Here is a 13,238-nt window from a genome sequence, read left to right on the forward strand (position 1 = left end):
TATTTCCCATTTTGTCATGATGAATATTACAAAGACAAGCAGCAAGAACAGTAAATCAAAAATACAATGAGATTACACTTCACACCCATTAGAATAACTATAATCAAAAAGACAGGAGATCCCTGGGTGGCGCAGGGGTTTGGCGCCTGCCTTTGGCCCAGGGCGTGATCCTGGAGACCCGGGATCGAGTCCCACATCGGGCTCCCGGTGCATGGAGCCTGCTTCTCCCTCTGCCTGTGTCTCTGCCTCTCTCTCTCTCTCTCTCTGTGACTATCATAAATTAATTAATTAATTAATTAATTAATTAAAAAAAAAAGACAATTACAAGTGTTGGTAGGGATGTAGAGAAATTCGAACACTCAATGGTGCAGTCTCTTTAGAAAAAAAGTTCGGCAGTCCCTCAAAACATGAAACACAGTTACCATACAACCCAGCAATTCCACTCCTTAGTATATACCACAAAGAAAAAAAGACATGTTCACACAAGAACTGTCCACAAATGATCACACAGCATTATTCACGATAGCCAAAAAGTAGAAACACAGTCCCTTAACATGTAAATGAATAAAATGTGGTCTATCCATATTATTCAGCCACAAAAAAAGAAATAAAATACTGACAGACTATAATACAGATCAACCTTGAAAATATTATACTAGACAAAAAAAAGACCCCACAGAATGTATTATTCCAATGATATGAAGTAACAAGCAAATCCAGAACAAGCAAACCCAGAGACAGAAAGGAGATTAGTGGTTGCCAGGGGCTAAGGGGAGGAAATGAGGAGCGACTGCTGATGGGCAGGGTTTTTTTTGTGGGGTGATGAAAACATTCTAAAATTAGATAGTGGTGATAGCTGTACAAGTCCGTGACTATATAAAAAAAAAAAACCACTGAATTATATACTTTAAAGAGTGAATCTTATGGTATGCAAATTGTATTTCAGTAAAGCTATTTTTTAAAAAAGGACATGCAGCACTCAAGCGTCGAGATTTAGTAAAAATAACTATTTTGACTGGTTCATCAAGGTCATTCTTTAGTGAAAATGCCATTTTTCTTTAACTGCAAGTACACAGTCATGAAGAATACAACAACTAGTTGTACAGCTTGGTACCACATTTCATTTTTGCTAAGACACAAGGCATTTTTAGCCACCACCAGTGAAAATGTCAACACAATGAATAACTTTAGGATTAAGAAAAGTAGCTTAACATCAAGGACCTCTGAGAGGGTCTCAGGGATCCCCCAAGGGTCCACAGACCATGCTTTGATGATGGGTGCTCTACGCCGTGGCTTCAAAAGGCTCAAATGCAATTAAAGGTTTGCCAAGTACAGATCTGAGGCTTTAGAACAATTCTATTTTTCTAAGTACAGATGACAAATTTCTCTAAAAAAAAGGGATAATCTCTATGGTGAAGGAATTATTTCAATAAATTAAATTCAACTGTGCTAATGTTAAGAGTTTGGAATCTGATTCAGTGGAAGGTTATAACAGTAGTACAGTCACCACATGAACACAAATAAAAAGGAGGAATGTAAAACTAAGGATTTAGTGCACAACAAAACATTCAATAACATGTTATCTAAATGAACATCAAGGTAATGATGACACCATCTCTTTTAAAACTTTTTTAGTTTCTCCCAACATTCAAAGAGTAGACTTCTGAAATTTCTATCCATACTATCAGTAACAACACATCTAGCAGAGTTAAATTTAATGCTCACTACACACTTGGAAGAATAAACTATCACAGAATCAAAGAATTTTAAGTCTGGAGGGTACCCTAGATATAGTTAACTAGTTCAATAACCCCATTTTACATAATGAGAAAACTGAGTTTGCAAGAGAAAAGGTAACCTGGCCATAATCACACAGCTAGCTAGTGGGTGAAACAACATAAACAGTCTTGGCTCCCAGTGCCATGTTTTTACCGTGCCATTCTGACTCCCCAACAAATATAATGCAAAAATATTTAACTCCCATCGTAAGAAGCACAACAAGACACCTTACCTGACAAAAATTTTGTACTGCTAGACAATATCAATCAGATGTGAAAACAGATACAAAATTAAGAAAAAACTACAAACATAATTTATGGCATCAAGGAGAAATGAATCCTTGACTTCAAAATTTTCAATGAAGAACAATCTGGAAGACACTCTAATGTCTACTTTTCATTCAAACATAGGGAAATGTATCCTCACCTTTAAAGATAGCCAGATACTGAAAACACCTTAAAGCAAAAAACATCCCTATTTGTTAACAAAATCACTTTACTTATCTATGGCATGACATGACTTAAGACTCACCTGCAGGACTGTCAGCATTCTCTCCTGGGTGTAGCTGTATACCAGTAGAATCTATAGAGTTTACTGTTACTGTCTGTAGATTTGGCAACTGACCAGTGCTTAGACTAACTGGAGTTGAAGTCAAGGCTCCGCCTGCTGCAACTTGACCAAGCGTGAGTGTCTGAACAGGCGTCAAAGTTATTTGTTGGGCAGCAGTATTCTGTATTTGCAAATTCTGCAAGTTCTGGACCCCTTGTACTTGAAATGTTTGCCAAGTTATCTGTCCAGAAGGGGTCACTGTCTGTGCCTGAATTAAAAAGGTTCCAGGATTCAGCTGCAACTGAAGATTTTGCAAAGCCTGTTGTGATATATTTTGACCACTGGCTTGCACACCATGGATTGTCTGTGGTGTAATACCTTGCACAATTTGGGCTTGACTGGTTGGCTGCTGAGACTCTGGAAGTTGTAGATGTTGTACAACAGGCTGTGCTGTAGAAACCTGAATATTCTGAGCCTGTGTCTCTTCAGAAACAGGCGACTGGATATAATTTCCCTGAAGATCTGAAGAATGGACTTGCCCACTAGAAGTAGTCAAGCTATTTGTGTTCTGTTGTAATATGCCTGTACTATCTATAGTAACAGGCAACTGTGATGAAGAAGATGTTGGCACAAATAAATCTGTATCAGTATTAGTTTCATTAATATCAGGAGAAACCCGCTCACCAGTCCTTTCTGAATTGTCTGAACTATCCATAGCTTGTCCTGTGTTTATCAAATGTCCATCGGCATTAATGCCTGCAGTCATTGTCTGAGAACTGCCCGAGAGTCCCAAAGAATCTAGATCGACACTATTGATTGGTACAAAGGTAATATTTCCTGGCAGACCAAGAGGCACATTAGCAACTACTTGGGTTTGGCCAGGAAAAGATGAACCACCAATTGCAACTCCCTGAACCTGGACTTGACCAGTCTGTGGTATGAGATTCTGGATATTAGCAGGAGGTGTTCCAGAGGCAAGCAAGGTTTGATTAGAGCCAGGAATGATCTGAATTTGGCCACTTTCTTGATTTATACCCCCATTATCTGAAGAGCCTGTGAAACCGAGCTGAACCTGCTGACCATCTGTTGACTGAATCTGTGGTATTACTTGATATTGAACATTGGACACTGTACCATTTGATGAATCTGATCCTGGTGCAACTGAAAATATTTGCTGATTCTGCAAATTCTGAAGGGGAAGGACATACTGCCCACTCGAAGTAGCAGCACTTGGAATCTGTACTAGATTACCAGCTTCATCTTTTATAGTTGTAGGTGTGGCTGACAAAACCTCCCATCGGTTTGGTGCTCCTCCTAACTGTGCAGAAGCCAAATCACCTGTCTGGATAAAGAAAACAAAAAAATGTTGTTATGTGATATATATTTGTGGCATACTTAAACCAGTCCTCAAAAAAAAAAAAAAAAAAAATCTAAAAACTGATAGAAATCTTACTATCTGAAATTAAAAGTTCTTTTAATAACATTAAGTTCTCTTAATAACAGTAGACTTCAAATACTGAAACAGTGCTATATAAACTACAAAAATCATTATTTTCAATTTTGTTAGTTACTGCAAAGATAACCCATGCTATCTGAGCAGAAAAAAGATTTCAGAGTATTCTATGTTTTACAAACTGGTCTTCTAATTCCTCAGCTATGATCGATCCCTAATCCATACAATTAAATCAATGAAAGTACAGTGGCTAGAAAAGATTAGGGACAGCTCAAACCAAACATTACCTCAAACACTGAAGAGTTCAAGAAACATATAACCTACTAAAATATATACATCACTAAATTATGTACATTATATTAGTGTACAATAAAGAAACATAACTAATACAATATTATCAAGTCATCTAAGTTAGAAAAGTTAAGATTTGTGTATTATTGCTATAAACCTTAAGTCAAACTATTAAAGCCACTCATTTATGGCATGTATTATCATCCTCCAGGGCAAACCTTTGAGTAGGGCTATTTCACTAGCAGGCCATCAAATTCTTTACTCTTCCCATGAACTCAAAAAAAAAAAAAAAAAAAAAAAAAAAAGATCTTAAAATTTTTTATTTATTTTTGAGACCTTAAAATTTTTTAACAAAGAATTATTATTGTCCTGTGGCCACACGGTAAAGTCATTCCATCTGAAAGGTTTTTCTAGAACCTAAAAGCTGGTGGATACAGACTATGGTTTTACCTACTTCTCTAGCTTTTCAGTAAAATGATAGACATATACAATGTGCATTCTGTGACATGACCAAATTCTCAGTTATCATCCTCGTATTTTATGGATTAGGCAACACTGGAAAAACACCAACACAGGAAAGCAGAAGACAATAAAGTCTTACACATCAATGTTAAAGAGTAAAATTTTTTAGGGGAATAAAGTACTGCACACATTGGAACCATCCTTTTAATGCCAAGAACTATGATAGTGATTCGTAAGATTGTACCATCTACTCCTTACAACAATCCTATAGGGTAGGTGTTATCACTATCCTCATTTCACAAATGAAAAAACTGAGAAACAAAATCACACAGGTTTCAAATGGTCAAGACAGGATTTAAAACCAGGCCAAGTCTAACTAACCCCAGAAGCCTGGCCTTTAATTCTATACCAAGCTTGTCTCTCACTAAGACCAAGAGTAAAGGTATGGGGAATGAGACCCTATATGAATTACTCATCCTCAAAATAAAGCCATTCCTATGCCACTTCCTTCTAGATCAATATATAATTTTCTGTGACACTGTGTATCACTAGACAATTAAAACATAAGCATATCTAGCCCAGCATTCTCAACCTAGGACCCACACCTGGACTTCAAGGGATCTGTGTGAATCCTCTAAATTAACACAGCAACTTTCTGAGAAAGTGCAATTGGAGGGGGGAAGAGGAATAACCTAGGGTCTCATCATATTCTCAAAGAAAGTGTATGACCATATAAAAAGGTTAAGACATACACTGTTCTCTCAATATGAGCCACTCCACAAAATTTAATACAAATATTAGAGAACCAAAAGATTTTAAGAGTTAAACTGACTACCTAATTTTCATGCAGATGAATAGTTGAAAACCATTAATTTCAATGGATGAACCACAGTTTAATGATTCAAGACATTTGCGCATATTTGCCAAGTTGAAATAAGCATATAAGTAAGCTCATGAAATACACAATCTCTGTTTCAAATGGTTCTCAATTTATCCAAGCAGACATACACATACATGCTACTACTATGTGAAGAGAATGCTTTTTGGGAACGTAGAAGATTGAAAAGAGAAAAAAAAAATTTTTTTCACACAGGTATTTTAAAGTAATCTTAGAATAAAATTTATTTTGCCATAACCATCTAGGAAATAGAGATCGAGGCACTAATAAAGGTATAAAACCAATGGTCACAGACAAAAAGAAACTAAAGAATGTGTAGTTTGGAGTTCAATAGACGATCCAGAAAAGGCTCATATTCATAGAGAAAAGTAATGGGGAACAAGACTAGACATTTTTATCAAGGACTGTAGTTAATGGCTTTGTAGATCCTGCTAAGGAGTTTGGACTTTATCCTACAGATAGTAAATGAAAGCTATAAAAGGTTTTTAAGCAAGTGAGTGGTGCAATCAGGTCTGTGTTTTATAAAGATAAACTATGGCCCAGTGAAGGAGACTGAAAGAAAGGCGGAAGAGACTAAAGACAGATAAACTGTGGGACTCCGTACAAACGTGTAGGCTCGCACTAAAATCATCATCTTTCAAATACTAACATTTAAACTTACCAAATTTAAATTACTAAAATGAAGACCAGTCATTAAAGCTGCATGTCATTCTTCAACTTTTATCTGGTATAAGAATTACAAGCCTAAGTTATCTTACCCAATATCTGAGCAAAGACTCATGTTTCATTTCAGTCTCTTGGCATTTTAAATAATCTAAAAATATTTACATCTATACTTTATACTGAAATCTACACTAAAGTATAATGTCTAAAACCCAATCTTTATTTTCCTAATAAGGTTGGTATTTACCTCTGGAGAACTGGCTAATGAATTTTTTCCTGACTAGCACTCGATTCACAGCATTCAACTTATACCAAAGAATAAAGTATCTCAGGTACAGGTTATTTTCTAATACTGGCATTCTCTTGCTTTTCATTCTTAAAGAAAAGTTAAATTTATGGTATCTGAAGTATTTCTTTTTTTTTTTTTATCTGAAGTATTTCTTTACAAGATATTCAACCATCAGTGAACAGCTTTTTAGTAAAGAAATTCTTGAAAATAAATACAGCTACTCAAATGACAAATCTGAGTAAGTACTACCCAAGGACCCCATCTACAGAAGTTAAATAAAAATAAACTATGGTACCACTTTTCCTAACAATGTAGGCCATTAATGGAAGGGAAATCCCCACACCTAAGACAGTATGATGTATTTGAACTTTTTTTTTTTTTTTAATAAACCTAAGGTAAAATGCATATACAAGAAATACTTTTGAAGCACAAACCCAGAGGGCAGAAAAACAGCAACAAATAATTTAAGCAAAAAAGACAGGAAGCAAAAAGGATCTTTTTAATGAAATAAACTTACAGGTTTAAAAAATTTACTAAGTATTAAATTTTCAATGGAATTGGAGAGAAAACACTGAGTCAGAAAGCTATCAGACTTTCATGATTTTTAAGCTACCATTACACGCTGGGGGGGGAGGGGAGGATATTGCACTAGAAAAGAAAACTCAGAACGGACTTTCAGTCCCAGCTAGAACCCTGGAATTGTGTGTGATTTAGAGCAGAATGCAATTTTCTTATGTTAAAAATGTGAAAATTATTACCTTACAGGGTCATAAGAACCAAAAGAAAGTATTACGCTTTACAAATTATAAAGCACTATACAAAGGCACCTGGGTGGCTCAGGGGTTTAGCACCTGCCTTTGGCTCAGGTCGTGATCCTGGGTCCTGGGATTGAGTCCCACATCAGGCTCCCCACATGGAGCCTGCTTCTCCCTCTACTTATGTGTCTGCCTCTGTGTGTGTGTGTATGTCTCTCTCATGAAGAAATAAAATCTAAAAAAAAAAAAAGGACTATACAATCCTAAGGTACCATTATGATTAGTAAAGATTATGAGGACAGAGGATGATTAGAACGCTTAGTATAATTCCTGACATAAAGATCCATACTTATTAAATGAACAGTTAAAATTATTTACTTTAGAATCATTACAAAGAAAATGATAGAACTAATCAATAAAACTGGCCTTAAGATATTGAGTCTTCTATGGAAAACTCTATACCAATTTTAAACCTACTTATCTCCATAATTCTACAATAAGGCCCCCAAATTTCCAAAATACAAAACCTTTACAAAGCCCATTCATTTGTAAGAGAAATTTCATTAGCAGCATACCACTAGGAGAGATGAATTAGAAAATCATCTCAGACCAAAGAAGAGTTGTAAAAATGTTTGCTGGTAGGCTATTGGAAACACTACAGAAACAAAATAAGAGAGATATAAAAACACATAAACCCAAGCAAGAACTAGATTTGGGTTAGGTTTAAGATAACCCTCCAGGAAAATCTACCAGTGTCTGTCTCAGTAACTCTAATATTCTTAATAGACAACAAAAAACCATCTGATATGAAAGATGGCATTATCGTTAAAAGTTGTAACTAAAGGTACCCTTAAGTCTCCCTCTGTACATAAACATATAATCACATGGTAAAAAGGACCAAAACCAGGAGTAGCCCTGGGACGTTGCTATAGCAATTCATTACAAGGGCATTCTCCAGTGCAACCAGGCATAAAAATGTAGGGGGGGGGAGGGGCAGTTGACTGGGGGGGGGGGGGGGAAGAGGCTATCTTCTCAGATAATACCTGTGTAAAGGAAAAGAAGAAAAATTCATACTACTTATTGCATAGCATTTGGAAAGGATTATTAACTTCTTAGTTCCCACAAATAGCTTTTTGAAAGCCAGAATCAGGCAAGAGCAGAGTGTTACTGGAAACAAAAATAAGTGTGAAGCTAAGGTGGAAACAAACTAAGAACTACTCTCAAGCAAATACTCAAGTTTCTTAAAATCTTCAAGGAACACTGAAGAACTGAAACCAATTTCAAGTAAATAAAAACAATTATCCAATTAACTGATCACAATTTAAAGTACAAATGAAATAAGCAAATTAATAATCCAGAAATTCACATCAATATAGATTGGACAAACAAATATTGCATAAAGGTCTACATCTTATATTTCCTGATTTATTACTAAAATTAACTATACAACTTCTAATAACGCAGTACAAAAAAGAGCCCTGCCATCAAACCAACTTTGGGAGTCCATGCTGTGGGACATTATAGGTGAGAATGGCTTATGATTAGAGCTATTCAGCACTGTACTGAGGATAACCATTCTTGGCCAGGATCCAGAAAGAACCCACATCATATTATAACATATTCTAAATTCAAAATACCTAAATCTTCAGTGCAGCTGACTGGCTTTTCAATGCCCTCCTACTATTAAAATACCAAACTAAACCAGCATAAAGTTGAATTTTATGTGTATATTTCTACTTGATTTTAAACTCAACGATAACTTATATGCAATATGGTACCCTGGGATTAGATCCTGGAACAGAAAATGGGCATTAGTGGGGGGAAAAAAGTGAAATGAGAATAAAGCCTGTAGTTTAAAAATACAGTATTACTGTCAGTTTCTTAGTTTTGACCAAAGGACCATGGTTATGCGACCATTAGGGGAAGCTGGGTGAAGGGTATATGGTATAGTTCTATCTTTGCAACTTTTCTATAAATATAAAATTATTGCAAGATAATTTTTTTTAAAATCCCAGCTACAAAAAAGCTCTCTACAAACCTCTCATGATTCCCCGTAATTTTGAGTGATTACAGTAATATTATCTAAGCACTTTTTTTAAATAGAAAAAAATGCCCATAAAAATTACTTAAATTCTCTTCCATTTTCTGAGATGTACACGTCTGAAATTCATTTTTAAACTGGAAAACTAGTATTCCCACTTGCTAAGGCAAACATATTCAAGCCAGTCTTACTAATTCTACTCAGTGAAAAATTTTATGCATGTGTACCAAACATACAAAGAAAAAAGTGCTCCTACTGATTCTAGTTCATGTTCATCTGGCGGGAAATGTGATGTCAGTAGAGATTTGGTAGCCGAGAGGAGGAGTTGAAGAGGCATGGAAACAACCTCCGTACAAGTGTATGACCCCAGTAGGATAAGGAATAGAACACCAGAGACAGTGTTCTATTCCCAGGGCTGAGATTCACACATACAAGTACATGTACATGTTTTTCACCCATAACTTCCTCCTTCATCTCTCCCCCTCCCCCATCAGTGAGCTATATAAACTTGGTAAATGGCAGTTACAAGAAATTTTTTGTTCTAATTGAAAATATTGTAAAAGACAAGTAGAAGCAATCTGCTTTGTAATTTTACTTGTGCAGTGGTTTCTTGTTTTTTTTTTTTTTTTTTTAAGATAAACAATTTGTTTTGGCACTGTGGGGCTAGAGGGATAATTCATAAAAAAGGCTTATCAATCCCTAAGTTTGTCTAAAAGTAACAATGCCTCTCACAAACATAATTTTATGCTTTTACATTTTAATCAGCTTAAGAAAGCACAAAACCTAAAATACTTTTAAGACATTAAAACCATTCACATCCCTCTACAGTATAGTTTGAAGCACTAAAGTTACAAATACAGTATTTAACAATACAGCTTAACAGTAGCTTCACTTTTAGTGCCTAGACATACTAAGAATTTCCTGCAGACTATGCCAAATATCAGACTTTTTTGTCTACAGTGACCAATCAAAATAGTACTCCATAAATCAATTTCTATAATCCACCTCAAAAGAAACCAAGAATGACTGAGAGAGCTTTTTATTATTTTAATAAGTGAACACATCTACACATTTAACACGACAATTCAGACAGATAAAATTCACAATTAAGTCTTAAAAATTGGATCCAGTTAATTTGTATTAAGCCCTCCTACAACACACTGACCAGGTCCTCTTTCCTGCCCCCAGACAAACTGAAAACACTACAAACAGAATCCCACCACATCTTACCAGACCAGTAATCGTAATAAAAATGAAAACACAGCTTTGCCAACCAAATTCAACTGTAAGGGCAGCAGACGTTAACAGGCAGGTAAACACAATTCCTTCCATGTACTTTTGTTTCCAACGCTAGTATTTCATATTCAATTTCAAAAACCAAAGTACCATCTGAGTAATAACTTCACCAATTTCAACGGTCGCTAAATGAATGTATGTTTCACTTACTCCACTTATGAAGAATTCCCGCAAATTTAAGTCGTCTGCAAAAACTAAAACCCAACAACTTCGAATGGCCCCCCAGAAAACCAGTCACAGTGTTCACTGCTGCATTACAAAAGGGTAATCTCCAAAGAATAAACCTTAATGCCCTCCCCGTTTTGAGGTTTTTTTTTTGGGGGGGGGGGGTCTTTTTAGCAATTTACGACTTAAATCACTTAAGATCTAGTTAAGTCCCAGCAGGAAAAGCCCCAGGTTCAAAAAAATACTAGAAACTAAAGGCACTGCCTTCTGTAGTTGATACTATCTATGGCCGATAGGGCTGTGCTTGAAAATTTTGTAGTGTGCAGCGAAGGAGTTTTTCGGCACTGATATGAATTGCTCCAACATCCATTTTGGAGTCCTCCACCCCCGCCCTCTCTGACTTCATTTTGTAGTGAATTCGGATCGAGGCGCCGCAGTGACAATCTAGAGAAAGCCTGGGCCGGCCTCCGGTCCGCTCGGGCACGCCAAGGAGCCCGAGAGGGCGCCCCGGCCGCACCGCGGAAGGCGCGGGCCCGGGGAGGCCCGGCGGGCGGGAGGCCGGGCGGGAGGCCGGGCGGGCCCGGGATGGCGGGCGCAGGGCCTCGGCGGGGGCGGGCCGCGCGCGCGAGACTTACCGCTCCGGCGGCGGCGGCGGCGGCGGGGGCCCCGGCTGCGGCAGCCGCCTCCTCCTCGTCGTCGCCCGGCGATGGCGGCCCTATCTTGCTGCAGGTAGCGGCCAGCAGGGCGAGCGGTGACGGCTGAGTGTCCTACCCCCGATGGGCGGGTTCAGAGAGGGAGACAGGGGGAGGGGGTGGCGGTTAGGGCCGGGCCGCCGCTCGCACAGGAAGTGCGCCTGGGTCCTCGCAGGCTGAGCCCGGGCCAGCGCCAGCCCGCGCTCTCCTCCTCCTCCTCCTCCTCCTCCTCCTCCTCCTCCTCCTCGGCTCGGGCTCGCGTCCTCCCGCTCGCACGCACACCGGCTCCGCCGTCCGCGGGAGGGAAGGCGGGCGGCGGGCTGCGGGCTGCGCGCCGGGCCCCCACCTTCCGCCCGGAACCCACCCCCGGGAGGGCGCACACGCTCCCCCTCGCGCACACACACTCGCGCACACACACACACACACACACACGCGCGCGCGCGCTCACAAAAAGGCGGCGGGCGGGGGAGCGCGGGCGGGGTCGGAGCGTTGGCGCCTCGGGCGGGCAGCTCCCGGGGCGGGGGGAGGGGAGGAGAGAGAGAGCGAGGCGCGGAGGGAGGGGAGAGGCGAGGGGAGGAGAAAGCGGCGCTGGGGGGAGCCGGGCCGGGGCTCAGCCGCTCCTCACCTGGGCCGCCGCCGCCGCCGCCGCGCCGTTTCCGTGCTGCTGCTGCTGCTGCTGCTGCTGCAGATACTCGCCGTGGCCGCCGCCGCTGCCGCCGCCGCCGCCGCTGTCCACGTCCAAGGCAGCCATTTCCTCTTGTTTCACGGGCTTTTCGGGAGCTGCAGGCACAGCGCGGGGGGGGGGTGGGGGTGGGGAGGAAGGCGGGTGGAGGAGAGGGAGGGGGCCCGCGGGCCGCGGCGGAATTACTCGGAAAGCCCGGGCCGCGTCCCCTTCCCCTCCCCCACCCGCCCCCCGGCGGCGGCGGCTCCCTCCTCCCCTCCCGCGGCTGCCCCCGCCCGCCGCTGCCTGTAACCCTCCTCCTCCTCCTCTTTCCCTCCTCCTCCTCCTCCCCGCGCTGCCCCTGCCCCCTCTCCTCTCCTCTCCTCCCCTTTCCCTCCGCGCCGCTCGCTCTCACTCGCGCTCGCTCCTCTCGCACCGTCAGTCACTCACACGCGCCCGCCCGCCGCCCGCGCCCGCACGCGGGGGGATGCGCTCCCGGCGGGCCCGGCCGCCCGCCCCGGGGCCCGGCGGGGACACGGCGCTGCTGGGGCTGCGGGGGGCACGCTGGCTGGCCGGGAGGGCAGGGAGGCGGCGGGGCAGTGCGGCTCTGCCTCCCACGGACACTCGTCGCACACACGGGCCGGGAGCCGGCGGCGGCCGCGGGCTGGCTGTGGTCGGCGGCGGCGGCGGCAGGGGCTGCTCTCGGCTCTACGTACCGGTCATAGTGTGTTTAGGGCACCTCAGGCGGGGCTCCCCGCCGCCTTACACATGGTGAGGAGCGAAGGCGGCGGCGGCGGGAGAGGATGCGGGAAGCGGCGGCGGACACGGCCGGAGCGGTCCGGGGATTTTTTTTTCCTATTTTGATTGACTGTGCGGGAAACACAAAAGGTGGAGCCTCCAGCCCAAAAGGGGGGAAGAGGGTGACAGCCCGCCCGGAAGTCCCGCCTCTCTTCTCCGCGCCCATTCGCCGCCGCGCTCCCGGTCGGCCGCGCTCATTGGCCCGGGTGCCCGTCCGTCGCGCGGCCAGCCGGCGCGCTTCCTGTTTGCCCCCGGGTGGAAGGGGAGAGACAATAAGCGGCCGCGGCGGCGCAGGTTCCCGAGAGCGGCCGCGGCTCCGCCGTTCCCCCGCGGCGCCCGCCTGGCTCGCCGGCCGCCGCGGTCAGGCCCGGGACGCAGGCCGCCTCCGCCTCGCGGGTGCCTGGAGCGGGGCCCGGCCGGGAGGCCAGCCCCGGCGGCCGCGGCTC

The 13,238-nt window shown here is 42.6% G+C and overlaps 1 protein-coding gene across 1 annotated transcript in view; it reads right to left on the reverse strand.

The window, feature by feature from the left end:
• The window catches only part of SP3 (Sp3 transcription factor), a 55,522-nt gene extending 42,578 nt beyond the window's left edge, over positions 1–12,944 (reverse strand). The window contains exons 1-4 of the mRNA XM_072751969.1: positions 12,711–12,944; positions 11,959–12,113; positions 11,277–11,408; positions 2,311–3,670 (exon numbers count right to left, since the gene is read on the reverse strand). Of these exons, the coding sequence (XP_072608070.1) occupies positions 2,311–3,670; positions 11,277–11,408; positions 11,959–12,113; positions 12,711–12,717 (1,654 nt within the window). The 5' untranslated portion in view covers positions 12,718–12,944. The remainder of the gene's footprint in view (positions 1–2,310; positions 3,671–11,276; positions 11,409–11,958; positions 12,114–12,710) is intronic.
• Between the last annotated feature and the right edge of the window lie 294 nt (positions 12,945–13,238).

This window comes from Vulpes vulpes, chromosome 3 (genome assembly GCF_048418805.1).
Source record: "Vulpes vulpes isolate BD-2025 chromosome 3, VulVul3, whole genome shotgun sequence".
NCBI lineage: Eukaryota > Metazoa > Chordata > Mammalia > Carnivora > Canidae > Vulpes > Vulpes vulpes.